At 40.4% G+C, this 27345-nt stretch overlaps 1 protein-coding gene across 3 annotated transcripts in view; it reads left to right on the top strand.

The window, feature by feature from the left end:
- The window catches only part of TENT4A (terminal nucleotidyltransferase 4A), a 53212-nt gene extending 37270 nt beyond the window's left edge, over window positions 1–15942 (top strand). Inside the window, exons 11-12 of one of the 3 annotated variants that reach the window (XM_088525846.1) lie at window positions 8463–8621; window positions 14468–15942. In XM_088525846.1, coding sequence (XP_088381972.1) covers window positions 8463–8621; window positions 14468–14650 — 342 coding nt within the window. In that variant the 3' untranslated portion in view covers window positions 14651–15942. Of the gene's footprint in view, window positions 1–8462; window positions 8622–14464 lie in introns of all 3 variants that reach the window. The other 2 variants (XM_088525838.1, XM_088525854.1) reach the window with 2 other exon arrangements.
- The last annotated feature ends 11403 nt before the right edge of the window (window positions 15943–27345 follow it).

The following is a 27345-nucleotide window of genomic DNA, read 5'->3' as shown; positions in this document are numbered from 1 at the left end:
GCAATGAAATGGCAGGTTTCTGACAGGCTACTGATGAGTCCATCTTCCTGGCATTGGTGTACGTGAGGCTGAACAAGCTCTGGCTCAACAGTCCTGAGCTGTGTCTGATCAAGGCAGAGAAGCCTCTTCCGCTGGAGAAGAGCGGCTGCCATGGCCTGATCCAGGATAATACTGTGCCCCAATACAAGCAAGGGAACATTCACTGGCCATGACACCTGGTGTTTGTGCCAAAGCTTCTGGTGATAAATGCTGTATTAGCATGTTTCTTGCAAGCTGGTTTGTAGTGAACTTCTGTACCAGTTGAGAACAAGGCAGTAACAGCGTAACTCATCAGCGTAGAGGTGTACGTAGGGTTAGCTCTGAGCAGGATTGTTCTTCATGAGTGAAAGAAGATTTTGGATTGGCAGTTTGATCCTTTGCTAGCAGAAATATTATGTCATGTGGTGCTTTAATAGCAATAAATAAATCTTAAAATCTCTCCCTGTGCTGTCAGTGTAGTTGCCCTAGGCACAAGGTGTGCATTCTGCGTTTGTGCAGAATACCCGTTCCTGTGCATCAGCTATGAGTACCCTCTAATGTCTCCCCGACACAACAGGGAGTAACGCGTTTCCATTTGGTGACAAAGCTGGACTGGTCACGGAGTGCTCGGCTGCACCTTGTCCTTGGCAGGAGCCCTCTGCCAGGGTAACAAACGGGCTGCTTAGGGCACACGCTGAGTGAGGGGGCTGCCTGCGGCCTCGCTTGCCCACGTGGCCTTTTTCAACCCGGTGCTTGGATATCCCCCACCTGCTCCAGCACAGAGCTCCCCAAGTTCTGGCAGGACTGTGCGCTGGCAGTAAAACCTGGAAGCCCTTGGAAACCTCTGCGGCTTGGGTGAGATGTTGGCAGTTAAGTATCCAAGCCCTGTCAAAGCAGGGCATCTTAATCACAGATGCAGTAGCGTCTTTCATAAAACCTGTAGCTCATCCTGTTTAGAGCTGTTGCTTATAATAGTTTGCTATACGTTTCTCTTTAAGAGTTTGCTTCCTTACAGTTTTTGTCTTATATTCCATAAATATGGTTCAGCAGCTGAATAGACAAGGTCTTGCATGTGTAGGCAATTCTCACATAGCATTGGTTGTAGGTCTGTTCAGCAACAGGAGAATCGATGTTATAATAGACCAAAAAAGGAGCAGGTTTTTCTGGAGGCTGGATAGGCATGTTTAGAAATAATCCATCTATATAATAGCTTTCAGGTAACTATTCCAATTTTTTTTTCCTTTGTTCCTGCTATCACTTTTCTTCCTTCAGGGACCTACTCATGATAAGGTTTCTAAGATGCAGTCTTGTGTACCTTGGAGGAAAAAGAGAACTGCTTCCTTCAAGGACAGTGTTCCCTCTCTCCTCGCTTACTCTAAATGTATAGGTCTTTCCTCAGGCCATTGCCTTGCATTCAGGTAGACAATTGCTTCCATCTCTGCAGGTCCAGAAGTAGTTCACAGGAGGACATATTTCTGGGCCACCATCTATGCAGCTCAAAATAAAGAATGACTTCTAATGAAATCAAATCATAACTTGTACAGAAGGTATTTTTACAGATTTTCCAAGACGGTAAAACTAGTTGTAAAACAACTTACGATGGCAGTGTCTGACTGAAGAGACTATACTGTTTTTCCATGATAGATGTCCTATGAAAGTGAAAAATCTGTCACAAAAGGATGTTTGTTTTTTTTGTAAGGTCCAGTGAATTTCATACCAAAAACTGCTTAGAATAGAAGAACCTGTTTTCTGGCATCTCTCACGTAAGTGTGATAACAGATGCTCAGCTTATGGATTTGTCCTGCTAATATGAACACATCACTACGGAGCTCTCTGTCTCAAGTGATAGATTTGATCTGCTTCACTGCAAAATACTGAGTACTGCAGTTCCTGTCTTGCTGCCTCAGCTCCATTGAGAACTGTGTTTGCATCACCAACAAGTGTTAGTGGTGGACGCATCAGGAGCAAACTGAGGAACACAGGGAAAGGACTTACTGCTATGAGGAATCTGGTTACGAGAACATACCTGAGTGCAGATATTTTTCTCCTCTGTTCTGTAACTGCCAAACCAGTCCATGCAGAATATTTTTCCTCAGTGCAGTATTCTGCTGTGTAGCATTTAAAATGCCCTTTTCTACCCTAATAGAAAGGCAGTGTGTGTCCTCCCCTTCATGCCCACAGGTGAGTAACCAAGCAGGCTACCGCTCCACTTTGGGGCGGGGGGGAGAGTACTGCACATTCTCACATTTGGATTATTAGTGATCCAGATTAGTAGTATCAAATATTGGAGTGGATAGTGCTGCTGGCTGTATGTAATTCTTTGTGGAAAGTGTTTGATAAATATCTTTTCCATTAAGGACAATGCAAAATATGTGAGTTTTTTTATTCTAAGGAACAGAAGTCAAACACTTCACTCATAGAGCATCCCTGTTTCATTAGTCCTAGTTCTGTGTGATTATCTCGGGAAACCCTAGAGCAGCGCCAGAGAAGCAACTGCCTGATACACAATCTCTGGCAAGTAAAAACAATTATGGATGTGTGTGGGTGGCGCTTTCTGGTCTTGTTTTGGTCTCGTGTAATTCCTGCTGCTAAATATGCTCTGCAGTTTTGCTGCTATTGTGCCAAATAATGCTCAGCATTTTATGTGACAATGGTAGCTACATAGCAGTTACTAGTACAATTCCTTGTAGAATTTTAAAGCTCTTTTGAGATCTCTGTGTACGTAACGTTGGAGATCCAGTACAGCCTTGTCTCTTGGATTTAAAAAATTCCATACAACTTCTTACCTCAGTGTTTCTGGTGGCAATTTTCTTTGCAGGTCTTCTATTGCAAAATTCCTTCATGAAGCATTTTCAATTCTCAGAACTATATAGTCATCTCAAATTATTGCCTGTGTAGATTTAGTTTGGGGAAGAAACATAAAACTGAACTCTATTAATATCTACAGTGTGTTCTTTCAGACCATTCTCATTTTTTAGCTTATAACTATTGTTGCTTAGACCTTATGAAAGGCTTTATCATAATTTCACTACTTGATTAGTTAGGGGATTTTCCTGCTAGTACCTCAAGTGTTTCCTGGAACAGATTTTCACCCCAAACATGCTTTCTTCACATGTTAAGTACTCAGTACTTGGATTGGGTGTTAATATTGTATATAAATGGCTGGTTAAAAATGAGTGCTCTTTATTCCTATCCTCTTGCTGACAGCATGAGATCTACTTGACTTTTGAAGCAGTTAGTTGCTCTGCAGTAATTGCGGCCTAATCGTCAAACTCAACATAGCCTTTATTGTAGTTATTACAATCTGCCATTTTTTCTGATTAGCCAAATATTGTGAATTTTGTTTATTACTAAGGCTGTTGTACCCATCGGGGAGTGTATGACATACCCTGTTCTGATAAATGCTGCTTTTAAAGGGATTAAATTTGCAAATCTAAGGCATATGCTTATGGACACGACAGACACTGACAACATTTCAGAACAATTGCTGCCCTTGTAATATTTTTAAATCTGCTTGATGACTACAATTAATTTTTACAATTCCATAGTGAAATATGTTGGGAGTTGGCAGGGAAGAGGATGGCACAGCAGAAGGCTCATAGACAGTGTGATAGCAAGAGCTTGTCTACCATTCTTTCCCTTTGAATATTCATATGTCCTACCCGAAGTAACCCTTCAAAGTGTATGTGGAAAGCTAATCAACTGTCTTCGAGATCAGCAATGCAGCTTCTGTATCTTAGTTTCCTTTTCCATCACTGAGCAAATCAAGGGAGGCAAGTGCTGTGAAAAATAACCTCTTGATCTTTAATGAAAGACGCAAGCGTTGACTCGCAGCCAGATTGTCTTCAAAATAGAGCTGTGGGCACTCCTGAACACAAATAATCTGAAGCTACCAGGGAGAAAAAAGCACTTGATTTTTGTTCTGGAATCTTTAAGAATTTAACCCCCAAATGCTTTAAAACGTAGTTTTCTGTGTTCTTATTATGCAGATTGCTCACATCTTTTCTGGATCAGAGGGGAGGAGTGTTTTTTTTTTTTTTTTTTTTTTCTCTCCAATGCTACTCTTGACTATTTTCCTTTATCATCACATAGTCCCACGTCTTTTTTGTTTTTAACTCCTATTTGTCATCGTGAGCTGTCTCATCTCGCGATACGCTACAGTTTTTCAAAATCAGCTGTATGGGCGGTTTCTTGCTATATAAGAGCACATATCCACAAAGCCATTGGAGGCACTTTAGAGCCACAAATTAAAAAGACTTTTTATTCAGTAACCAGTGGTTCTAAACAAAAAAGGGCAAAGAGGAAAGGCGCGAATCACCAAGTAAAGTTGGATTTGATTACTGTGCTCTCAGTGAGGTGAGGCACATGCTGCTTCCCTGCCAAACTGAGGTCAGGTCAGTACTTTCTCATGCCATTTGCTAGTTCTACTTTTGCCATATCTTAAGACTAACATAATCACCCTCCAAAAGAGTCTCTAAGCCACTTTAGGATGAAAGAAGACCAAAAATGAATGCCTATAGTGTTTTGACATGATGTGTTCAGCTTGCATAAATAGTCCTGAGTGATTTATTACTGAATTTGAAAAGCCTTTTAATTGTGCAGCTTGAAATGTTACAAATCAGGGGTAACAGAATAGATTGGAAAAGAAACACTTCCTGGAGATACTTCTTAAATTTAAGATGGTTCATCTAAAATACAGTGAATATTGACTTAAAAACAACTACTAAAAGCCCATGGTTCGGCCTGGTGGAAGATAACGTGGTGCTTGTCCTAAATTATCGTAGATGCTAATTAGATTAACTTTTTAGTTGTCTTTCTGTAAAACACTAATACTTCTAGAGGGAGGATGCCTGCTTGATTTTCCTGTATCTGTCGTTTCGTTTCACTTTTCTTTCTTCCCTTCTCCTGTAAGCACGACTAACATATTTTTCTTTTGTAAAAGTAATGTACTTTCAGACACAAACACTCAACCAACTGCATATTACTGAAGACTTGTATATTGTTTATAAGCTGGCAAATGGAAATGATGCAACCGTATTGATGCCTATCAAACTCATTATCCTATGACCCACCACACAAATTCTGTTCCTCTCCTTTCTAATCTGCTACATGAATTAAAGTTATGGCTCCACCTACTAAGGAGAAAAATGGTATAAACTAATGCACATGAAATGGGGCAAGGGTATGAATCCACAAAATCACATTGGGAAAGTGCGAGTTTGTTGAGCAGAGTTAAGCTCCCTGAGCTAAAAATTCATATGGAAGTATGCATTGAGATGCGACTTTAGTGCCTGGCCCTGAACTTCTAGGCAATGTCTCTTCAAGAGGTGTGTTTTTACACCAATACTAAGCTGGTCCGATTAGATTTTAGGGATGACTCTGCCCCTGTGTTTTTGCACTGATGTTCAGCTAATGCTATGTATGGTAAACTGAATTCTGAATTTGACTGACAAAATTAGTTCCATGGATTTGCTCATCAAATGTCAAATTGCTACCACTGGTGCAACAGAGGAGGCAAGAATAGGAGAAAAGGCAAGAGGGACAAGACTGGCAGTAGCTAGTGATTAGACCAATCTAGCAGTTGTAATGTTGTCACACATACAAGAGCATGAGAAAAATCCTATGTGCTGGAAAGCATTAACTGTAGGCACTGTGTTTTTTTTTTTTTCCTCCTGACTATGTTCAAGTTCTTTCCTTTCAAAAAAACAGAACATAGCTTTTATTGAAGCCGCTATTCTTGAGCAATTTCTAGTTCCTGTATGTTGTTGGAAAGAAGAAATCTAGTTGTGTAATCAGTGGGAGGAGGTTAGAAGCTTTCTTCTAAGATGCCTACAGTTCCTTTTTGAGGAAGAAAAATGCTACCTAGCAAGAAATTTGGGTTTTATCTCTCTGTTTGATTTCTGAATACTGACTTAGTTACAGATTCTGTACTGCTTCTGAGCTCGTGTAGTGTTTCAAAACGGCACATGGCACATAATTCTATCCAGAAGACTAAACAAGATTTAAACAAGATGGATATAGCCCTTCTAATAAGTCCTTGTTTAGGTTAGACTCGGTTTTCTGATCACCAAGTTTAGTCTTTGGGAAGGAAAGGTACTGCTTGAGGTACTGCTCTCCGTAAGAAATGGGCGTTGATGCTAAGGAGAAGTCAGCCAGTCATCTTCTACAGTAGAGTCTTAAATGGGAAGTGTTTCAGCTGGACAGCCATGTGAATCTTCAGAAGGTCTAATATTACCTATCTCGCCTGAAAGAAAAGGAAGACTGTGAGTGAGGGAAAAGGCTAAAGCTGTTACTTGGTCAGATTTGTGAAGGTTGGGTCCTAGAAGGTAATGTCCTGGTTTGGATAGACCTTAAGGCCTCCTTTCCTTCCCATCTGCCTGCTCGTGGTTACTATGAGCATGCTCTCAAGTCATCCCTTCAAACCACTGACCGCCTCCCTTTATTCCCTCCTTTGCATTGTAATTTACAATTGCACAACCAGTACTGCCTAAAGTGTGATCTTAGCACCAGTCTCTTATCTGTGTCTGAGTTCTGCTATCTCATGGTAGTTTCATCTTCATAGAGACCCTAGTCTTTTTCAGCTGCTAATATTGTTGGATGAGGCAAAGGAGTAAACTTATCTCGCCTGCGCAGGGTGCCTTGCATTCACCTCCATTACAAACATAGTTGTCTAAACACTATTAGAGTATATAGTTGCTCATGGAACATCTTTATAGCAAACACTTCACTTGGTAAATAACTTAAGGATCTGCATAGTTTGTCTTTGTTACTAGTATGGTCTGCCTTTAGTGAATTCTTGCTGCAAGTACTTGAAGCTAACTTTTCCCACTAGTTGAGAAGGGTAGAAGCTGCTCCTTTTCGCCTTTCATTTTATAACTTACACTTGTGTTCACTAAAGAATATATGGGCCAATAAAGAAATGATTGTTTAGATCTGATGGATTTATTGAGGGCTGTTTCTTGTGTAGGAGTTCACTTTCGTTGATGTAGAAGTTTCGCTTCCTAGCGATGAATTGCTTAGTCGCTCTCTCTTAAACAGTCTTCTCCTTGCCCAAGACAAATGTTTTAAAATACTTGTTTCCATTCACTAAAGTTGGCTTGATTTGAGTGAAGAGTTTTTGCTTTCAGGCCATTAATCTTTAAAGAGAGGGCAGTAGACTTAACAGCGAAGATCATTGACCTAAGCCAGAATATCTTCTCATTTGATAACTCCTGAACTGCCAGTAGCTGATGGGGTGGTCTGTGTTAAATCTGTTGGCCAAGACCTGTTTCTTGTTGATTTTTGAGACAGATAGGAATGGGGAACAGAGCTTGGGATAGGTTTCAGATATGAAAAAAAAAAAACCCCAAAACCCTCTTAGTTTTGTTTAGGTTGTTTTAGAATTAAGGAGGAAGGGGGGTGGGGGGAGCACCTTCATAAGGTGGAGAAACCTGTTTCTGTTGCCACTGTATTAGGGTTTAAAAAAAGTTTAGTTATTCAAGATCTATGTGCAGAGTTGCTTCAAAAGGCTATAACTTGCATTGCAACTATTTTGACTTAAAGAATTATACGTTTAGGAATGCAGGCAGTCAGTTGGGCATTTTTTAGACCTCAGTAATTCCTGTGACCCTCAACTCTTTGCTTGCTTCCTTGCTTATTGTTCAAGTGCTCCGTGCAGCGCAGTGTTAACATTGCCAATGTGACTTGCTGCTTCTAACGCTTTTCTAACTGCTGTTTCCTCTAAGCTGGTAGGAGGAAATTCATAATATTCCATTACAGTACTTTCTGTAGCCCTACATTATTTTTTGCTCCCTCTAATGAACTATCACTCAGGTGTCCCATGTAAAGTGATAAGAAGAGAAGCCTTCACTAGCAGGGAGGTGGATCCCTGCTGCTTACAGAGTAGCTGTGGCTGGCAGATCATCATCTTGTTTCTTGGTAGGTGGAGCCCTAACTTCGCTGTTGGTGGTTAGAATGGGAGAAGACTGTAACAATTAGTGAATTACTCTGGTGTACAGATAAGTACAAATCAGAACACCGTTCAGAGGACTGATACTGTTACACCTGAAATTATAGCCCTTATAGCAAACAGTGTTGTCACTGCTCCTAATTCTTTCACCCTTCATTCCCTTTTAATTCTAACTTGATAGAGAAATAACTTTGTGTATTTGTCTTTGGTTTGAGCTGACTGGAAACTGATCTGTGATTGTCATAGGCATGTTTAAATTGTCTCCTTGATGCAGCTTCAATTAGATTTTTACTAGATGTATGAAATAAACTTAGTGCTGGCTTGTGTGTGTGTTTTTTTTTTGTTTTGTTTTGTTTTGTTTTTCTACCATTTGGAAAAAAAAAGTTAAGCTCTATTCACATGAGTTGGTATTTAGGTGCATTTTCAAATGCATAGTCTGTATGTACTGTGCTTTCTGTAAAGTTGCTTCTCTTTTCCCCTTTTTCTCTGCCAAAAGGATTCTGATACACCACCTTGCACAACTTCTAGTGTTTACCAGTTCAGTCTGCAAGCACCGACTCAGCTTATGGCCAGTTTACCACCTGCATTGCCTATGCCAAGTGGTAAACCCCAATCTGCGCCTACGAGAGCCTTGATAGTGGCCGCCAGTAATCAGGTACGAGCCAGCTCAACGGAGCAATTTTTTGACGAGAAAATGATCAGATTGGAAGTGTAGATCACTTGTGCTGTGCTGTCGGTCTAGAAACCCCTGAAGGGCAACCTTCAAATAGCGTGCACTGAATTCCATGCCACCATAAAGCTACCCACCTGCTGTATTAGAAGTGAGGGTAGAAGAACGGGTGGGAAATGCTCCAGAGTTGGAGCTGCATTTTGGCATATGTGAGCCCCTATACACCATGCTGGCTCCTCAAAGAGAGTGTATCAGGCATCTCACTCCTTTAGTATTTGGCATTCCTCATCCTTAATCTGGTGGGATATCTATAGATTTTTAGATTCTTTAACTTCCAATTCTTAAAATATTAACCTCACGTGGGTAGTTTGTCTATCAAGTAGTATGTAAATCTGAAGAGATAGAAGGCTTGTTTAGTGGTCTTGGTTTTGAGTTACTAAAACAGATCTGAAGTAAAACAGTTGTTGGTACAAAACAAATTGGCATCCAGAGTTTTTGCCTCAGTTGTGAAGGGGCAAAACACTGAATGAATTCTGGATCTTGACTGAAAGCTTGAATCTTGAAAAACGCTTTGGTGGCCTTTTTCTGTCTTTGTTACTTGGCTGTGCTTTCCAGGGCTCCAAAACTGTTCTCTGAGATTGTGAAGAACTTGTGTTTTTAAAATGAGCGAATCTGGGGGGAGCGGGGAGGCATGCAGAGGAAGGGAGTTTGCTTTATGCATGGGTGCTCTCTGGACTTGTGTTAAGCAAATACGAGAAATTTGAGTCAAAATATTTAGAAATAATGAGTTCTGGTCCTTGTGTTGTACTGTTTTGTAGGAAGTTCTGTCCAAGAAAAGCTGTAGTAGAGACATTGCAGGTGAGTTGTAGATGTGAGGTCTGTATGCAGATCACTTTGATCACTGAAAGTATGCTTTAATTCATCTTAAGCTTGATCTCTAGTCCATTTTAGCAAATATTTCTGAGAATGCAGGTGCCCTCAACTGTTCAGATGTACCAATACACTAAATGCTGTTAGGGAAAAAAGTCATGCATCAGAATTTTAGTATGGTAATTTCAATTTAGAAAGGGCTTGGCTTATTCCTTCAGAGATAATATTAGCTCTCTGGGTACTGAAAGTTTCTTCGTTCAATCAAAGTGCGTTTTTCTTGTCCTTTATTTAGTCCTTATTATTTAGAATTCTTTTTTCAGTGTCCTTGTGTGTTTGTAGGCAAAAGGAGGAGGATGGCACTATGACATATTCTGGAATCAGTTTCAAATTTAAATGTGAAGCTCCCATCTTGTAAACGACAATATCATTCAGTTTATGATTTACTGCATGCAAGAATTGAGAGAAGTTGAATTTTGTTTTTACTTCGACTGCTGCTTCTCTTCCTAGTGTAATTTTCAGAAAAGATATATGTAACATTTCCTCTTAAAGAATGGAGAAAGGAAAAAGAGTTAGAAATACTTCTGAATTTCAGAGGCAGTTCAGCTGAAAACAGTACTCGGGTAATAGTTGTCATCTTAATCAAATTTTCACATATTTACATATAATCTTTATCTGGTGTTTTCCTTCCTTGCATGGGAACTCATTCAGCTTGACTAGATGGATGACCTAATCTAGGGTCCAACTTTCAACAGAAGGTCTAAAGATGTAAAATTGTCAACATTATATGCTAGAAAATCTATCTCTTAGATAAAACCACTTAATGGCCCACATTCCAATAGCAGAAAAATTGCAATAAATATTGTATAGGATCCAGGTAACTGGCTTTTAAAATATTGAGGATAGCTTGAACCATCTTATAATATTTGATACCATCCATATATTCCTTTCTAAGAAGTTGCTGAGGTCATTGCCCTCTGTTTTTCAAAATTTTGCCTGTGTTCAAGATGCTATGGGAATGAGGAGCGAATGCAAATCTTCAAAACAGACCCTTTTTTTTTCTTTTAGTAGAAGCCTAAAATGAACAAGTTTGAAATACAGTGAGAAACTGAAAAAATCTTCCAATGAAATATTTTCTGAGGATATATGTGGAGGTTTTTTTGGGAGATAGAGTAAAAGTTAATGGTGTAGTAGTCTTCATAATACTACACTAGTATTTTACTTGGGATGATTTTGAAGTATACAAGTTTGAGTGATTACAATTCCTATGAACTATAGAGTGGGTTTAATCATGGCCATTAATCCTGTAGTGTTAACAATGTAGTAGTAAGTATATATCCTGTCTAAATTGACGTAATCCTTTTCTAAACTTTTTCTTTAGCTTCCTAGGTCCTTCTTAATTATTTCTGAGCCTTGTATGTGTGTGTAATCTCTTTTCTTTTAAAGTAAAGAATACTGGTAGTTTGTTTTCATGGCTAACATTTCTCTGTTTTCTTCCTTACTTATAGGGGAACAGAGAAATATTAAGCGTTGGTTTGGACTGCAGCTATTTTTGATACTTGTGTTATTTTACCATGTGTAGGTGACTTATCTTTGGCTGTATTGCCAATTCTGTTTTTTTATGAGGACAGTCTTTGAGTGTAAGAGTTTGAAATAGTAAATTTGCTGGTATTTTAGAAGAAAAACTTGGATTGCTTCAGCAAGTCACTATCTGGTATTCCAATTTCCATCAGATTCCTGCTGTTCTGAAATAAACGTCAAGAACAAGTGCTTTTGTTTGTTTACTTAAAATTTCTATTAAAACGCATGGAAACTTTTTGTTTAACCTGGTACGTGCTATGGAATTTATTTCCCTGGCCTGTTTTTAAGTACAAAACAGCCATATACAGAGACAGGAAGTTATTCTATCAAGAGAAATTCAAAGAGGTCAAGCCCACATTTAAACCGGACTTGTCTATCACATCACAGATAAAGAGCTTGCTTTTTTGGTTATCTGTTTTTTTGCAGCCATCATCTGCAGCCCTCAGCGGTGGTGAGGGGTCAACACCTGAGTGTAGGGAGATAATGATGTGTGTGGGGCAGGGGATGCTGTTTTGTATAGCTTATGATTTCCAAAAGGCATTATGTAAATTTCCTTTACTAAAAATTTTGAAAGAAATAAAAGCAGCAGATTCTCTTCCAAATTGTTTGCTGTTTAAAGACAAAAAATATCTACAATAAGTTTCAGTTTATGTAGTAAAGGTAGTTCGTCCTCTTGCAGGAAAGGTAAGCCTTGCAGAAATTTGTACTAGGCATCATATTGCTTGACATCTAATAGCTAATGAGTAACTTAGGGCAAAATTTGCTGGTTTTACTAAGCTGACAAGCTGAGAAGATTTGAGAAAGACTTTTCAAAAGATGTATCAGGAGAGAAGGAAATGTTTCAAACTTCATAGAGTGGTGGGGCTGCAATGAGAACTACTTGTTAGGGTGAGATCTTGGCTTTTCGTTGTAGAAAATATTTTTATAATCTCTTTCCTACTGAAAACTGAGTCAATTCAGGTGTTGCACATTAGGAATGGAAAACAGCAAAGATGAAAATATGCAAAAAGCCATGTATATTCTAATGCGATGAGCAGCAAGTAGTTTCATAGATCAGAAGAAAGTTATAATAGAAATAGAATAGAATTAGCGAAGGATGCGAGGGAGCTCAAAGTGGAATAGTTCATGTATAACAGATGAATGATTCATCACCTGGAGAAGGGAATAAGGCGGTATAGAAGTCTCTGTAGTCAGCAGTAGTAAGGAGAAGGCAAGTAGCAGTGACACATAATATATAACTAAGAACTGAAAAATCATTCAGAACAGTGATGCGTAGTTGAGCTGTGAAATACTGTAGCGTAGGACACTTACCCTGTGCTAACACTGCCACTCCAGGATGCTTTAAACAAAAACACCTTGAGCAAACCTGTGAATGATACCTCACTGAGAACTAATGAATGTAAAGGTGTCATTTCTGGCCCTGGGAGTCCTGAGCACACTTCTGAAGCAGGTGCTGCCAGCTGATGACAAGGCAGCAGGTTAGATAAAATCACGTTCTATCTGATTTTATATTGATGGCCTAAAATGCAATACAAAGTGCTTTACTGGGACAAACTGGGGTCACTTTCTGGTTAGCTTATTAACCCTTCTTTGGAGAATTAATTGTATTTTGAACATACCATGGGTAGCAGAACTCTGTAGGTTACAGGAAGATACACTTGTTGCGTCTGTTTTCTTGCATGGGCAATGGTCCTTGCCTGATCTTGTGGTGACCCGGTTCAAGGAGTTAAGATGATTCGTGCTATTTTTTCCTGCCAAATCTTCAAGATAAAGACTGAATTGAGGACCTTTTGCCAATATCAAATATATACATTTAAAATGCTTTCAGCTTCATATGTTGGCTTCCATAAATAGCTTCCAGTAGCTGTATCTTTCAGTAAATAAAGTTTGGACAGTTTTGCCTCTTTTCTGATAATGAAGGATTCTTCTCTGCGTTTCTTTTTACTGTTTGTCCTTGATTTTTTTTTTCTCCTTCTCCTGCTGCTAGTCTAAGAAAAGGGTTTGGCCTGTCTTACCTGGGAGTGTATGACTTGCATGTTGGAAGCTGATTGAGTCACCATAGGGCACCCATCATAGGGGGAGAGGGTTGTTACTGCTGCCATGCAGCTAACTTTATTCCTTAACTATTAGTCTCCTCCAGCTTGTTTTTCTTCATGTTCAGTCTCTTCTAATCCTGATTTGAATATAAAGTGTCACTTACAGAATTGTGCCTTAACTGTTTTTGTATGTGCCCATGCAATTTGATTGATGTCTTGGTGTTTTTGTATTTGTCTTCACTGCAGGCTTGTTTGGGAGTATAGGTCAGTAAAGTAGCTGAAGGTATCTCATGTTCTATGCGGTCGAGTCAAATGTTAGCTTTGGTATTCCTGCTTAACCACTTCAGCAGATAAAACATTTTATTAGGCTTCTTTTTCAACATTTTATTAGCTCTTTTTTTGAAGATGCCCAGTTGTCAGTCTTAAAGTTACTATTTCAGACATCAGAAAAAGTTTGTTTTGAAGTTACCAGTGTTTGGAAAGTCTGCTTTGGAAAGTCAGTTTCAGTTTTCCTTTTCTGAAACTCTTGTACTTAATGGCATACAGAAAATTGGCATAAGGTGTATTAAATCTGTGATAGGAGTATCTGTAGTACCTTGTGACATGCTGGTTTATTCTGGCTGTCACTAAATCTTTTCAGCAGTTGCTGTTCCAAGTTACTGGACACTTTTCCTATGCAAGTCCAGTATCATTACGTGATCCTGATCATTTCCTGTGTCTGTTCTGCCTTGCTCTGCGTGTGAGGAATGGCCTAGGAGCCATATAGCCGCAGGAGCCCTGGTGGCCCTGTGATCAAACTAGGAGGATTTGTGCTGCGCTCTCCTGGCTCCTCACAAACCAGCCCCAGCTCACCTACGGGCAGAGCACGTGGCATTTGTCCCAGGTTGGCTCATACGGTTTGCCCTCACGTCCCTCCATGACTGCATGATAATGTTTCTGAAAGCCTTACTGAGTATCTCATTTGCTTCTGCTTTTGCTGAGAACAGGCATGGCCGAACAGAGAAAATGATTGCAAGAGCCATATGTGATCTCATGCGAAAGGTCTGTTTTTATAAGGATGATGCCAGTGAGCATGCTTAATACTGAGATCAAAGGGGTTTAAGGACTTTTGCTTCTAAATTGACACCATTTTATCTGAAGACTGGTTACTTCAGAAAATATTGCTTAAGTTGTGAGTGCTGTTGAACTTACGCAGCTAAATTAGACAAGTGTGAATCAGTGTGTGCTCCAGGCACTGTTCTGTGGAAATGACTTGTGTGTTGAAGAAATATAACTGGATATAAGTGCTTTGCTTTGGTTGTTTGTATGCCTAAACTGAGTGCTGTTTTTTTTTTCTATTTTTAGCAGCACAATGGAATGAAGTTTTCCATGAAGGGGGCTCATAACCATAACCAAGGCAATGGCTACAGTCCTGTCAGCAGTGGAGGCATGAGGCAACCAGTGGGTAACCGAGGACACCACCAGTACAATCGTAATATATGGAGAAGAAAAAAACACAGAGACAGTTTGCCCATTAGTCTCAGCAGATAATGGCAGATGCCAGGCTGACCTTCCCCACTTCGGACTGAAAAGGAGCGAGTGCCACTCGACTCGGGGCATGGAGACCAGCGTCCAGCACACTCTTTTATTGGTGTTGCCAAATATCTGCAGCTGCTGACTTCTTTGCATGTTTCTTTGTGTGGTGGTTCAGTCCATCTTCAAGAAGTAGTTGTGCTTATCTGTGAAGCCTTATTAAATGTTTGTTTTTCTGCCTTCCCACAACGGTTTATCCAGTGCCGAAGCAGCTCTGACAGTAGAACTGCAAGGACATTTACAAATGCTGTGGCTTTTTTTGCTGTGGCTACATCTGGTCCTTTGTGGGTTTTTATTTTTTATTATTATTTTAGAAGTGAAGGAAACTTCTTCTTTTTTTTTTTTTTTTTTTCCTCCTTGCAGCAAATCCAGTGGGAATTCATGAAAATAAATTTGCTGCTCTTCTGTTTTTGTTTCAAAGTTCAGATTTTTTTTTGCTCTGTAAATATTGGAAGTATAATTTGTGCAATAACTTGGAATTTTTAATTTAATTTCATATTGTCTCATAAGTTATATTTAAGGAGTTTTTTTAATTTACAGATCCTTTCCCAGGTTGCATTATCTAAGTTGGGTTCATAGTTTTGGCAGGTTGTCTGAGCAGTGTTACAAACGTGACATTTGGTAATATTCAAGGCTTCTTGATTCACAAGAAAAGGCTGTTTGGCTGACGGTTTTAAGAAGTTGTTAAGCTCCAAAGCATTTTGACTCTATGTTTTTTAGCTCATTGTCTGGCCTTTATCAGTTGTCTTGCTCTGACCAATGAGTTTTAGTTTATTCTTTAACTAGAAAACAAATCCAGCATTCGTAGTATCAGAAGTAAAACTTCCGAGGGGAAGGGGGAAAAGGTTGGTTTAAGTTCTGATTTGAAATTTAAAAGCTGTGAGCTACGTGCTTTGATGCATTTTAGTAATGTAACCTGTTAATGTTGAGGTTCAAACAATGTTATTAAACAGAGGTACCCGGCTTAAGGAATGTGGAGAAAGGAAATATGTTGATTCCATTAAGGAATCTGTATAGCAGTATGCATTAGTTCTGTTAAGAGCAAATATACAAAAAGAACTTCGACTGCTTTAAGCATTGCAAGAAGTATCTTTTAATGTATTGCAGGAGAGCACAGCCCAGTGTTGTACACAGTATGAGTGGCTGGCACTTAATTTACAGATGCATACAGGTATACTATGCAAGTGTGTATTGCCATGACAAACACTGTCTTTAACTTTTTGAAAAACACATCCTGCCTAACCCTGAGTTTTTAAAGCACCACAGTTGTCCTGGGAGTAGGTCACATCTCATGCCCTCTGACTTTCCCCCCCTTTTTTTTTTTTATTGAGTTCTTAAACTGTGCAGAGAACTCCAGATCAGTTATTTCAAAGTCCATTAGCAAGGAGAGCTGAAGAAAAGTCCTGTTAACAGGTTGCCTACACCGTGTGCAGTTACAGAAGGTTTTAAAACTGATGCCTAGCTATTAAAATGAGGTGCCTGGTATGATGAAGCTTTTCAATATGCGATATGCCTTTGAAGCAGGAGTTGTTTGTGTTATTGCTGAATCTGTCACATCCAAACAGGTCTTTGAGGGGAGAGAGGGCAACATTCCAAAGTAGAGTAGTGCATATCTGTTTGCAACAAGTTTGTCTTAATGCTCCAGACTCATCACAATTTTAAAAGATTGTGAGCTGATTCCTGAATAATATTTAAGGGCTGTTACATGAGCCTGTACCGCTTAGTCTTCACACACTAGCAATATTGACCATAAAACTACATTAAGGAGCCTTCAAAGGCTTTAGTTGGTGTCTTATACTAGCGTCCATTTTCAAGCAAAATTCATTTAAAAAGTGGTATCATGTAACATTTCAGTCATGGTGAACCAAATAAATTGGCCTGGCTATCACTGTGGTTATGTGCTACAGGTTTAAAAAATCATGTTTAACTTTTTTTGTGTGGACAACTATGTGGAAGCTAAAATTGACATATTTTTATGTAAAGTTTTCTATTCTTTGATTTTTAATAAACTTTGGAGACCAGACACTCTTCTGTACATCTTTATGATAAAATTAATGGAGGATGTAAATTGGCCATATCTAGCAGTTTAAAATGCACTTTGAATATATGCTTAAATTGTTCCTGCAAAACATTTTCAGAATGAGGTTGGAAGAGGGATGGATGCCCTCACCAAAACATGTCCTCTCCGTCCTGGTAAGTCCGTCTCCTCTTTGGCGTGTTTAGAAAGGGAGTGATGAACATGGCATTTGGTTTCTAGATGGGTACATGTGAACAAAGAAGTTAAAGATGGTTCCCTACAGTATTCCTAGAAGAAAAGATGGACCAAAGGATCTTTTGAGATAACCTTCTATATCATCTCTTAATCCTTCTAAGTTTTCCAGATTGCTTTCAAAATTGGGGGCCAAGTTTTAGCCTCTGGGGATGCACTGTTGCTTTCTGTTAACCTTCTAGGAAGATTTTGGAATTTCATTAACTGTGTCACATTTAAAACTTCAGATACTGAGTCTTAAGAGACTTAATCAAATATCAAATCTGCCTTTTTTTTTTTTTTTTTGCCTTTTTTCTTTTTCTTTGCTGAACTGAAGTATTTGACAGACTGTGGTGCAGGACTAGGGATTCAGAGACACGGGTCTGTGATACTTGGTCAGTGTTAATAAATATCCATTGGAGAATACTAGGGAAACATTTATGTGCTTGAGAGTTTGGGTCCCATTGAATCCTTGTCAAAAATAAGGAGATATCCATCTGATGTGTTCTCCAGCCTTACTGACCATGATTTCTGTACTATATACACAGGTGAAATCCACGCTGCACTTCAGATGTGCGAAGAGACTGCAGATCAGATGAGCGTGGTCACACAGTATGTCCTGGAAAAAGTTCGGTCACTGTCCTGCTGAACTGTCAAGAGATGTCAGTGCTAATGTCATCTTATCACTGTCTCCTTCATTCGCCTGTGTACGCAGGAGAAGAAGATACGGATGCACTGCCTGCTGGTACAATGTTGATTTCCTTCCACAGAAAGTTTAGTGAACAGCATCCTGAACACAGATGAGGAGAATGGGCATAGCAGCAATCTGAGCAGTGTTGGAGTATGATATATGTCCAAGGTAGAGCTTGAATTGTAATCACTTGTAGCAAATAACAGTAATGCTACTGGGAGTTCCTGGGAGTTCTCTAGCCCTGTGAGCCTGCTACTTACTTACTGCATGTGGTATGAGCTGGCTGTAGATTTTCTTATGACCAAACTGGTGTGTCCTGTCCTGAAACCTCCTGCATGGAGACCTGAGACAACTGCCAATGCTTGACCATGTCTTGTGCTCTGCACACAAGTTATTGTATAGTTTGGGAAAACTGGGGACTTCCAGGCCTGGAATTAAGATGAAGTGCTAGAAGAGGGTTCTTGAAGAGGGATGGTGTTAGAAACAAGGGAGCCTGAGAAAGAGGGTGGCAGGTGTCTTGGCAAAGGTCATGGAAGTGGGGGAAAACATGGGAGATCAGGTCAATTCATGGAGACAGCAACTGGGGGAGATAGCCAGTGATCCCATATGGTAACACTCCGGACTGGTAACTGTGAGCAGCTGCACAGCGTGAGCTTAATACAGCTTCCTGCCTGACCTACCTGCAGGAATCTCCCTGCTGGGAAACGAAGTAAAGACCTGGTGAGCACAGAGGGGAGACAGCCAGCTAGGTGATTTTGTAAAGTAAATTATTTTAAAGTGGCAATTTTGATTTTATTAAATAAATATCTGTATCTAGATTGATTTCTTCAACTCACCTGTAACAGAAAATGGTTTTAGAAGTGCAATACTGACCATTTATCCAACTTCAAGTAGCCAACACATTAAGGGGGCATTTAAGTAGACAACACATTACTCTCCTCTTCAGGAGAAGAAAGTATGTGTCAGTTTGCTGTGAAGTACTACTGATAGCACTGTCATGCTTGTGGATTAACAGGTGCACAGTCTGTTGGTTGGGTGGAGCGTGTCTTGCTGATGGGGGCCTCAACAGAGACTGTGCCTGTGAGCAGTCCCACAAGACTTGTTGGAAGCTGTGTAAGGTCTGCTGAGTCTCCAGCAGAATTGTGATCTTGTTATGAACACCTCTGTCATGGGTAGTCTGATGTATATTCAGTGGAACAGCGGCAGCTGGATCATGGAAGGGATCATCCAGTCATCTCTGTTCTGCTGCATGGCAATTTTCCTAGGGGGCAGGTTAATAAAAAGTTTTATCCCAATGTGCAGTCTCAATTGGGTGAAGGTAACAATTGCAGTTATCAGATGCAAATGCAAATATTATTTTAATAAGCTCAGAGAGAGACCAGGTGAGAATAGTCAACAGATCTGCTTGCCTCAGATCAGCAGAAAGTGCTATCACTTCTGCTCAAGAAGAGAACTGTGCTTCATTTTTCTTTCTAGGTTCTTTCTTTCTACTACAAAGGTTGACAAAATGACTTATCTTTTTGTTCCACTTATCTGTTAAAAATGGTATTGATCAGGAAATGAAAAATCAGGCAAATTACATACACTGTAGGGATGTGTGTGTTACAAATGAGGAATGCTTATGCACTAAAACAAGTGCCCTAGAGAATTTGTAGAAATTTTCTTCTTAAAGCTTATCCGGACAAAGCTCTGAGAAACCTAATCTAGCTTCAAAGTTAGGGAGGTTGAGCCACGTGACTCTAGAGAGTTTCTCCCCATTTTTAAAATTTAAACATTTAAATTTAAATTATTCTCCGATACCATAAAAAAAGCTTTTTTTTTTTTTTTTTTTTGCTTTGACAGTATTTGTTAGTTTATGAGGTATTTTAATAGGGCAAAAATGACACAAGAACTCTGTTTTCTTATGCTTTACGCTGAAATTGAAATAATACTTCCGCAAATTCTAGGACACACTGATTGAAATAAGAATACACTCACTTCTGGAGTCAATTCCTCAAAATGCATAGTCAAAAAACACAGATTACTGAAGAAAAATTATTAATCTTCCTGACTAAAATGATTTTTTTGCATCTTTATGGTTTTATTATTAATAAACATAATTCTCCCTCTTCTGATTTCAGTCAACTTGCATTTGTAACGGTAAAACAATATGACTAAAATGAATTACTTGCATCATCTTTGTAGTATTAAACGAATTTTGTTTCTCTCCTGATTTTACTTGACATGCATTTGAAATGGTAGCACAGTGTGGATATGTGGAAGAAATGGTTTGCATAGGGTGTTACGAAAACACTGGAGTGCCAAGTTCTTCTCTTGCTGATGGGAGTTGCGCAGATGCCTTGTGGAAACTTCCTATCGAAATCTGCTTCACACTTACTATAGAAGTAGGTAAGTTACTTGCACTAACAGTAAAACAGCATTAATGGCATTGAAAGTATGATTTAAAAGCTTCACTTAGAGGCTGGCTTTTGAGGCTGCGATTCCCCCCAGCTTTGCCTAAGTAACTTGGGATAAGGTGGGTAGATGGCAGATCTTCATTGCTTTCCATTGTAGAAACAGAGAAGAATGTCCATCAGGAGCAAATGTATAGAAAATGAAATAGCCACGAAGAAAAGGGAAGTGAAATCTGAAGAGCTTAATGAAACTAATTTGAAATATAACCATCCTGACATAATGGCTATTATTGCACGGCAGACTGCAGATTCTACTGCTAGGGACCTAAAAGTAACAACAACCTAATCCTAGGATTAGCATGATGTTTGAAGAACATCAGGGTGGTGATCAGAACATTAGGGTGGTGATCAGAGGGGCCGAGTCTAGTTGGAGGCCTGTAGCTAGTGGTGTCCCCCAGGGCTCAGTCCTTGGTCCAGTCCTGTTCAATTTATTCATCAATGACCTGGATGAAGGCACAGAGTGCTCCCTCAGCAAGTTTGCTGATGATGCAAAACTGGGAGGAGTAGCTGATACCGCAGAGGGCTGCGCTGCCATCCAGAGGGACCTGGACAGACTGGACAACTGGGCGGTGAAAAACCTCATGCAATTCAACAAGGCCAAGTGCAAGGTTCTGCACCTGGGGAGGAATAACCCCAGACACCAGTACAGGCTGGGGACTGACCTTCTGGAGAGCAGCTCTGCGGAGAAAGACCTGGGTGTCATGGTGGACGACAAGTTGACCATGAGGCAGCAGTGTGCCCTCGTGGCCAAGAAGGCCAAGGGGATCCTGGGGTGCATTAAAAAGAGCATCTCCAGAAGGTTGAGGGAGGTGATCCTGCCCCTCTACTCAGCCCTGGTGAGGCCGCATCTGGAGTATTGTGTCCAGTTCTGGGCTCCACAGTACAAGAGGGATGTGGAGCTGCTGGAGAGAGTCCAGCGCAGGGCCACAAGGATGATCAGGGGCCTGGAACATCTGCCCTATGAAGAGAGGCTGAGGGAGCTGGGCCTGTTCAGCCTGGAGAAGAGAAGGCTGAGAGGGAACCTGATCAGTGTCCACAAGTACCTCAAGGGAGGGAGTGAGGAGGATGGTGCTGGCCTCTCTTCACTGGTGGCCACTGACAGAACTAGAGGTAATGGCCACAAAGTGAAGCACCAAAAGTTCCACAGGAACTTAAGGAAAACTTTTTTAACAGGGTGACAGAGCACTGGAACAGGCTGCCCAGAGAGGTTGTGGAGTCTCCTTCTCTGGAGATCTTCAAAACCCGCTTGGATGCAGTCCTGTGCCACGTGCTCTAGGTGACCCTGTGTGTGCAGGGGGGAGTTGGACTAGATGATCTCTAGAGGTCTCTTCCAACCTTGAGCATTCTATGATTCTAACAGCTAGTTTAATATCCCTAAGACAGGGCAAATGTCATTATGTGGACAGTTAGCGTAAAGGCTTGGACACATAAGAATTTTTATCTGCTTCTAGATGGTGGAGACTTATGGTTGGAAATGATTAAGAAGAGAAAGACCTAGACGTGAGTTCACAGTATGACTAAATTTGTCTGTCTCCTAGGGAGTATGAATGTGATATGAGGGGCACATCAGATGAAGTATTTTCCAGAGTGACTTCCTTCAATAGTGAGTCCGGAGTTCCAGTGATTAGGCTCCCTGTGGCTTCTCTCATTTTGGGGAGAGGAAGGGGGGGGGGGGGGGGAAAAAGACAGAGGAGGAGGTGGGGGAAGTGGGGGAAAGGAGGTAATCCTCTTAATTATTCTGTTATGGCAGGAGCTGGAGAGACATGTTTATTGGTGGTTTTTTTTTTTTTTTTTTTTTTTTTTTTTGCCTTTGAGGAACTACTTCATCTTCCAGATTTTTTTTGGTCCCTGTAATTATTTTGTTTTTCAAGCTCTGGAAACTGCCCAGCTAAACCATGATAGGACCCCCCCACCTTTACCCTTAGGGCCTGCAGCTGAAGCTTCTGCCTGCGTGCTGGTCTGCAGCACACGCAGCTGATGGGCATCAGCTCCTGTGTGACCTCGTGTGCCATGCAACGGTGCTCGGCTCTGTCCCACCCAGGCTCGAGGTGAGATCTCTGAGGTGGCAGATGCCATCGGTTAGTGCTTTTCATGAGTCTGGCTTGGGTCACAAGGAGTGGAAACCTGCATTTTGTGGTCTCACAGGAATGTGAAAGGAATGAGGACTGAGTTGGAGGGAGGAAGTGTCAGAGATTGTGAGGACTTGAATTCTTGAACACAGTTCAAATTATCAAGACAAAAAGCATTATGCAATATGTGCCTAAATTTCAAAGGCCAAGGTGATGTGCACGAGACAAGGCCTCAGCAGGCCTTTTCTGAAGGGTGCTTTATGAAAAGTATTGTGGTGAAGGTGAATTGAATTGCTTCTTCCAGCATTGCTTAAGCAGATGTTGTCAGTCACAATTTGCTTGTCCTTATTTTACATAAATACTGAATTGGGAAGAACAACACTTTTTTTCCTGTGGACTTATTTTTAGTTTACTTATTTCAGGTGGAAGTGCCTGTGCAGTGCTAGAAATGGCCGTAACTCGGGCGGCTCTACCACTCTAAATTGACTCGTGTGGTATTTTCCTAGTCATCACCTTACAGCGTGTTGCCAGACTTGCCTCTGCTGTTTGTCATCGAGCGAAATTCATTTTTTCCACGTTGAATTTGCCCTGAGCGTAGAGAGAGGGCGCTCGCAGACCGCGCTCCGGCCCCGCGCCTCGTGAGGAGCAGCGCGGCGCTGGGGAGTGCTGCTGCCTTGAGCGAGAGCCCCTTTCCGCAGGCCCAGCGGGGCTTGGGAGGTAGCTTCATGTTGTGCTGTGTGGGGTGTGTTTGCAGCAAGGAGTGTGGGGCAGTGGCCTGGGGAGCGGTTTCGCCCTTAACCTTGGGCCTGGTTCATTTGCTGTGCGCTGCTGCGCCGCTAACCTGGCGTTTCGTGCGTCTGGATACAAAAACGTGTTTTTTCCTCCGTAGGGTTAACTGCGGTGCCTTTGCTGTGCAAATGCAGCACAGGTGCCTGTGCTGCTGATTGTGCAGAGGAGACTCTTTATGTTCAAGTGTTTCCAGGAACAGAGCTGTGATACGGACAGGTTTTGTCTAGCTTCGCCAGAAACGCCTTTTTTATTATTGTTTTTTCAACTTGTCAGTGGAAAACAAATTACAGTCAGGCTGATGCAAGTGACTCTTGAAAAGAGCTCCCAGCTTCATCTGAATGGGGGTTCTTTGCCTTTCTGCAGATGTTTCTTGTGTGACCTGGCTTTAGCTGAACGTACAATTTATTATCATCAGTGTTTTCTAAAGGTTAAAGACTCGGTGACAGTAAAATTTTTAATCAGTAACATAATGTCTGCAATTGTCATGGTAAATTAGCTTTTGTTTGCTAAATGTGCATGGGGAGAATAGATAGGAGTTGAACTCTTAATGTGAACAGAACCAAAGGCTTTTCAAACTGGAAAATTATATCATTATCTAAAACCCAGCCATTTTAAAAACAGCCACATTTTGGCCCATGAATTCTGTTGGAAAAGTCGTTCTTATGACACTCATATTTCTGGGTTTCAAGTCATGTCAAGAAAGAAAGATGAAATATGTTTCTGAGGGAGCCTGAGCTAAGCGTTTGTCAACCCCAATTCATTTTCCCTCTGGGAGATGGTAGGATTTTTGGTCACTGCTTTTAAAAAAGACTTGAAGTCACAAGTGAAACAGGCAGAATCCGTAGGACTTGCGTGCATTTAATGGTATCTTAAATATTTTCTTGCTTCAAGATTAGTTACTTCTGTCTATGTGTGTTTTTCATTTCCCTCTTCCTTTTCCCCCTTTTCCCTTTGCCCCTACCTCCCCGCCCCCAGATTTCCTTGACCATTTCGTTCAGTTTGGTCATTTTTTTTTTTCTCCTCTTGAAGCTACTGCAAATAAGGGCACAAAAATCTGTTTTTCATCTTGTTCCTTTTTGCTGGTGTACTGCCTCAAGCAAGGCCTTGGTTTTAGACTAGTATTCTGCAAGTGACATTCATACTGCAGATTAGTTTCACAAGCTGAGCCTCATAATCAAAGAACCACCATTTTAAGGAGGGTGGGTCAAATCTTTTGGTAGCTTAATCTAATCCAACAAACTGGTTGCAGTTTTCTGTATTGTTTATTGTAAGGCATCTTGCCTGCAGCCGTTGTTGCTGAGTAGGGAGTGCCACGTTAGTCATTGTGTTTCTGCCTTTCATTCTGGTGTCCCATCATTGACCCTTTGGTACCCCTGCTCTGGTCATCATCATTCTCCTGTTTTCTGTTTTTTTCCTTTTGCTAATAGCATTTTCCTCGTGATTACTAAAAGTACAAATACAGTCTGCAGTACAGTATTTTGCATATCCAAGTACCATTAATAATTTCATGATAGCTATTTATGTATTTTAAAAACACCAGTAGAAAAGCCCAGAACATCCTTCGTATGGCTACCTACATAGGTGCCATACCTCTTGCCTTTGTTCTCTATTCACAGCCCCGATACCTCACTTTTTTGAACAGGACCATTGGGATATGAATGGGCAAGATCTTACCTTGCAGTACACTCTCCCTGTGCCACTCAACTGTTTTCTAAAACACCTGTACAGTTCTCCCTTCTACCTCAGGAATTGTTACAAGAAAAATGCCTTTTCTATCCCTGGAATCGTGAGCTTTTGCACTCTTCAGAAGTATCTTCAGTGGAGAGTGGGATATTTGAAGACGGTTCAAACTGTACCTGAGGTATTTTGCTCTAGTCTCTCTTCTAACCTGACTAATTTACTTGGAAATTTTTCTGCACACTTTGAAATCAAGCAAATCTCTTCCGGACCATGGGCTAAAGCTAGTAGAGAAACAGCAGTTTGGTCCAACCCTGGAATTGGCTGGATTTAAGTCTCTTCTAGGTAAATGACAGTTTTGACACAATGAGCTTATACTGGAATTCTAAGCCTGCCAGATCGGGAAATGTGATTTGATGTTAGCAATGTACCAGCTACCAGTCAAACAGACCAAACGTCGTGTTGCCTAACTCTTCCCTTTCCAGCATGGTCCTGTCTTGCCAGTGTCTAGAAGTATAAATTCATTTTCAGCAGAAAAAGGAAAAAATCATCTGGCATCATGTGGCACACTGGAGAGATGAATACTGTAGTTTTGCTCAGCTCGGTCATCCATGGCCACAAAAGATTAGCTCTAAACTGGGAAAAGCCCCAAAGAGGGGAGATGGGAATTCTTGGGGTGCAATGTGAGCGAAATGTTTTGGTATCCTGGGCAGGCTTTTGCAGATATCCCTTTCATAGCTCCTCATTTTCATTCTCTCCTCGCCCTTCCCTCTATGTGGCAGCAGCAGTGGTTTGCTAGGCCCATGCGCTCTGCACCTCCCTTCATCCTCTTCTTGCTCTACTTTCGACTATTAGGCAGAGGGGACTGGTCTTCCTATGTGCATATATTCATTTGGTAGCAACGTAACTAAAGGATACTGGTCCTTTAATAGCAAATATATATAAGCTGGCCGCAAGTATGTTTAGACGTGAACTTCAAAAGGGTTTCAAACAACTGATAATGCTGGAGAGCTTCTCAGTTGCAATGTAAGAGTTAATTTTTACTGTGTTTTTTCTAGTGAGGACTATTTACTGAAAAGAATAGTTTACAGTATTTCAAAACTATCTGAATGTAGCATAAATTCACTAAAACTATTTTCTGCACATGCTTCCTGATGTAGTTTTACCAATGTGCTGGGGAAATTGCTGCTCTTAGTAAATCAGGTGAATGCTGAGTCAAGTTGTGACACACACACAGGTGAGTGAGTTATGCTGAAAGGTTGCTCTTTCTCTCTTGGCTTGCTGAATATTTGAGTTGGCTTTTTTGCTTTGACTTTTTTTTTTTTTTTTTTTTTTCAATGGCTTGCTATTCCACAGAAAACAATCTTCCCCGTCCCTCAGATGATATAACATAATCTGGAGCATTGCTGTATATCAGTGAACGCTTCTCAGTGTTCTGGCTAAACCGTAAGAAACCTGTTTTTTTTTTTCTACTTGCCGTTTTGTTGTGCAATGCTGCAGAGTTTAGTGTTTAATACGAGGAATGGTTGAGTGCTTCGTTATTGTAATAGACACATCTTGTAAAAAGGTTCTAGATGAAATCCCTTTTATTAGACTTCAGTGATGCCTTGTTTTGTAAACAAATTATGAAGTGCATATATAAAATGTTTATCATACAAATGCATCAAAGGGAGCTGTCCAATAAAACTCTGCAATTATGAATGCTCAAATTTGGCTTTCAGAAGTATAAAGATGAAGCTTTGCGTTCTTTGTATGTTTCTGTTTCAGTATTTTGGCTTTCTATTTCTGCTGCTTTGTTCTATTTTTTAGCCTAATACTTTTGGAACAACAACAAAATCCCACTTAGTGCTATTTAGGAATGTAGAATGAAGTCTAGAATGGCTGAGCAGTTACTTGTGATAGTCTGAGGTTTAATGTGGTTCCTCTGGAGAACTAAAGCTCACAAAAAGCTGTGTGAAAAATCACTACAGGTAATCAGGCATAAAAGTCTCTGTTTTACATGCTCTTTAAGATGCATATGAAGAAGTGTGCAGAATGATTGCACTTGAAATTTAAAGGGAATTTCCTGTCTTTTTGACTATGTTCTTTGAATGTCTTGCATCTTCTTTGCAAACTAGGGAATACACAGCTTATTTTCTATTCATTGTAAAGAACGCTTTTTCTTAATTTTGTAGGAATTCATTACTGAGATCAGATAAGCTCACAGTTAGTCTCTTTCTTTTCTTACATAAGAGGAGAATATGTGGCAGAAATATTGTCAGAAGAGACCAGAATGGCATTACTTTCACATTCTGTACCAAGCTAAAGCTGTTTTTTTTTTTTGTTGTTGCTGTTCTTTTTTGCTGAAGAGGTTTCATTTCTCCACAGTGAGTCCTAATAGAAGAAAAATTAAGTCTGGGCTTCGGAAGAGACAAAAGTCAGCGTGTCCACTCTTGTTAATTCTGTATTTCCTCTGGGAGATGAATCTCAAGCCTCAGTACAACTGACTTGGCTATTGTTCATTACTTGCTTAAAGTAGTAAAGACCCTGTGGCTTATTTTCACTTTAGGAATTGTAATCATTTTGACAAGAGTCTGGAAAATTGGGGCTGAATGGATTTCTTGCCTGGTTTACATTCTTCATTTTGTGTGTAGGGAAGACTTGCTACATCTCTTCCATCCTTTAGTTAGGACAAGATGCCGAGTGGAGTGGACAGTGGCTAAACCCGGTGGGTATTTATTTGGCTG

Source organism: Tinamus guttatus, unplaced genomic scaffold (genome assembly GCF_059628265.1).
Source record: "Tinamus guttatus ecotype Peru unplaced genomic scaffold, ASM5962826v1 Tinamus_guttatus_pri_ptg000025l, whole genome shotgun sequence".
In the NCBI taxonomy this organism is placed as follows: Eukaryota; Metazoa; Chordata; class Aves; order Tinamiformes; family Tinamidae; genus Tinamus; species Tinamus guttatus.
The sequence above is the reverse complement of the archived record's forward strand: the minus strand, read 5'-3'. Positions and strand labels throughout refer to the sequence as shown.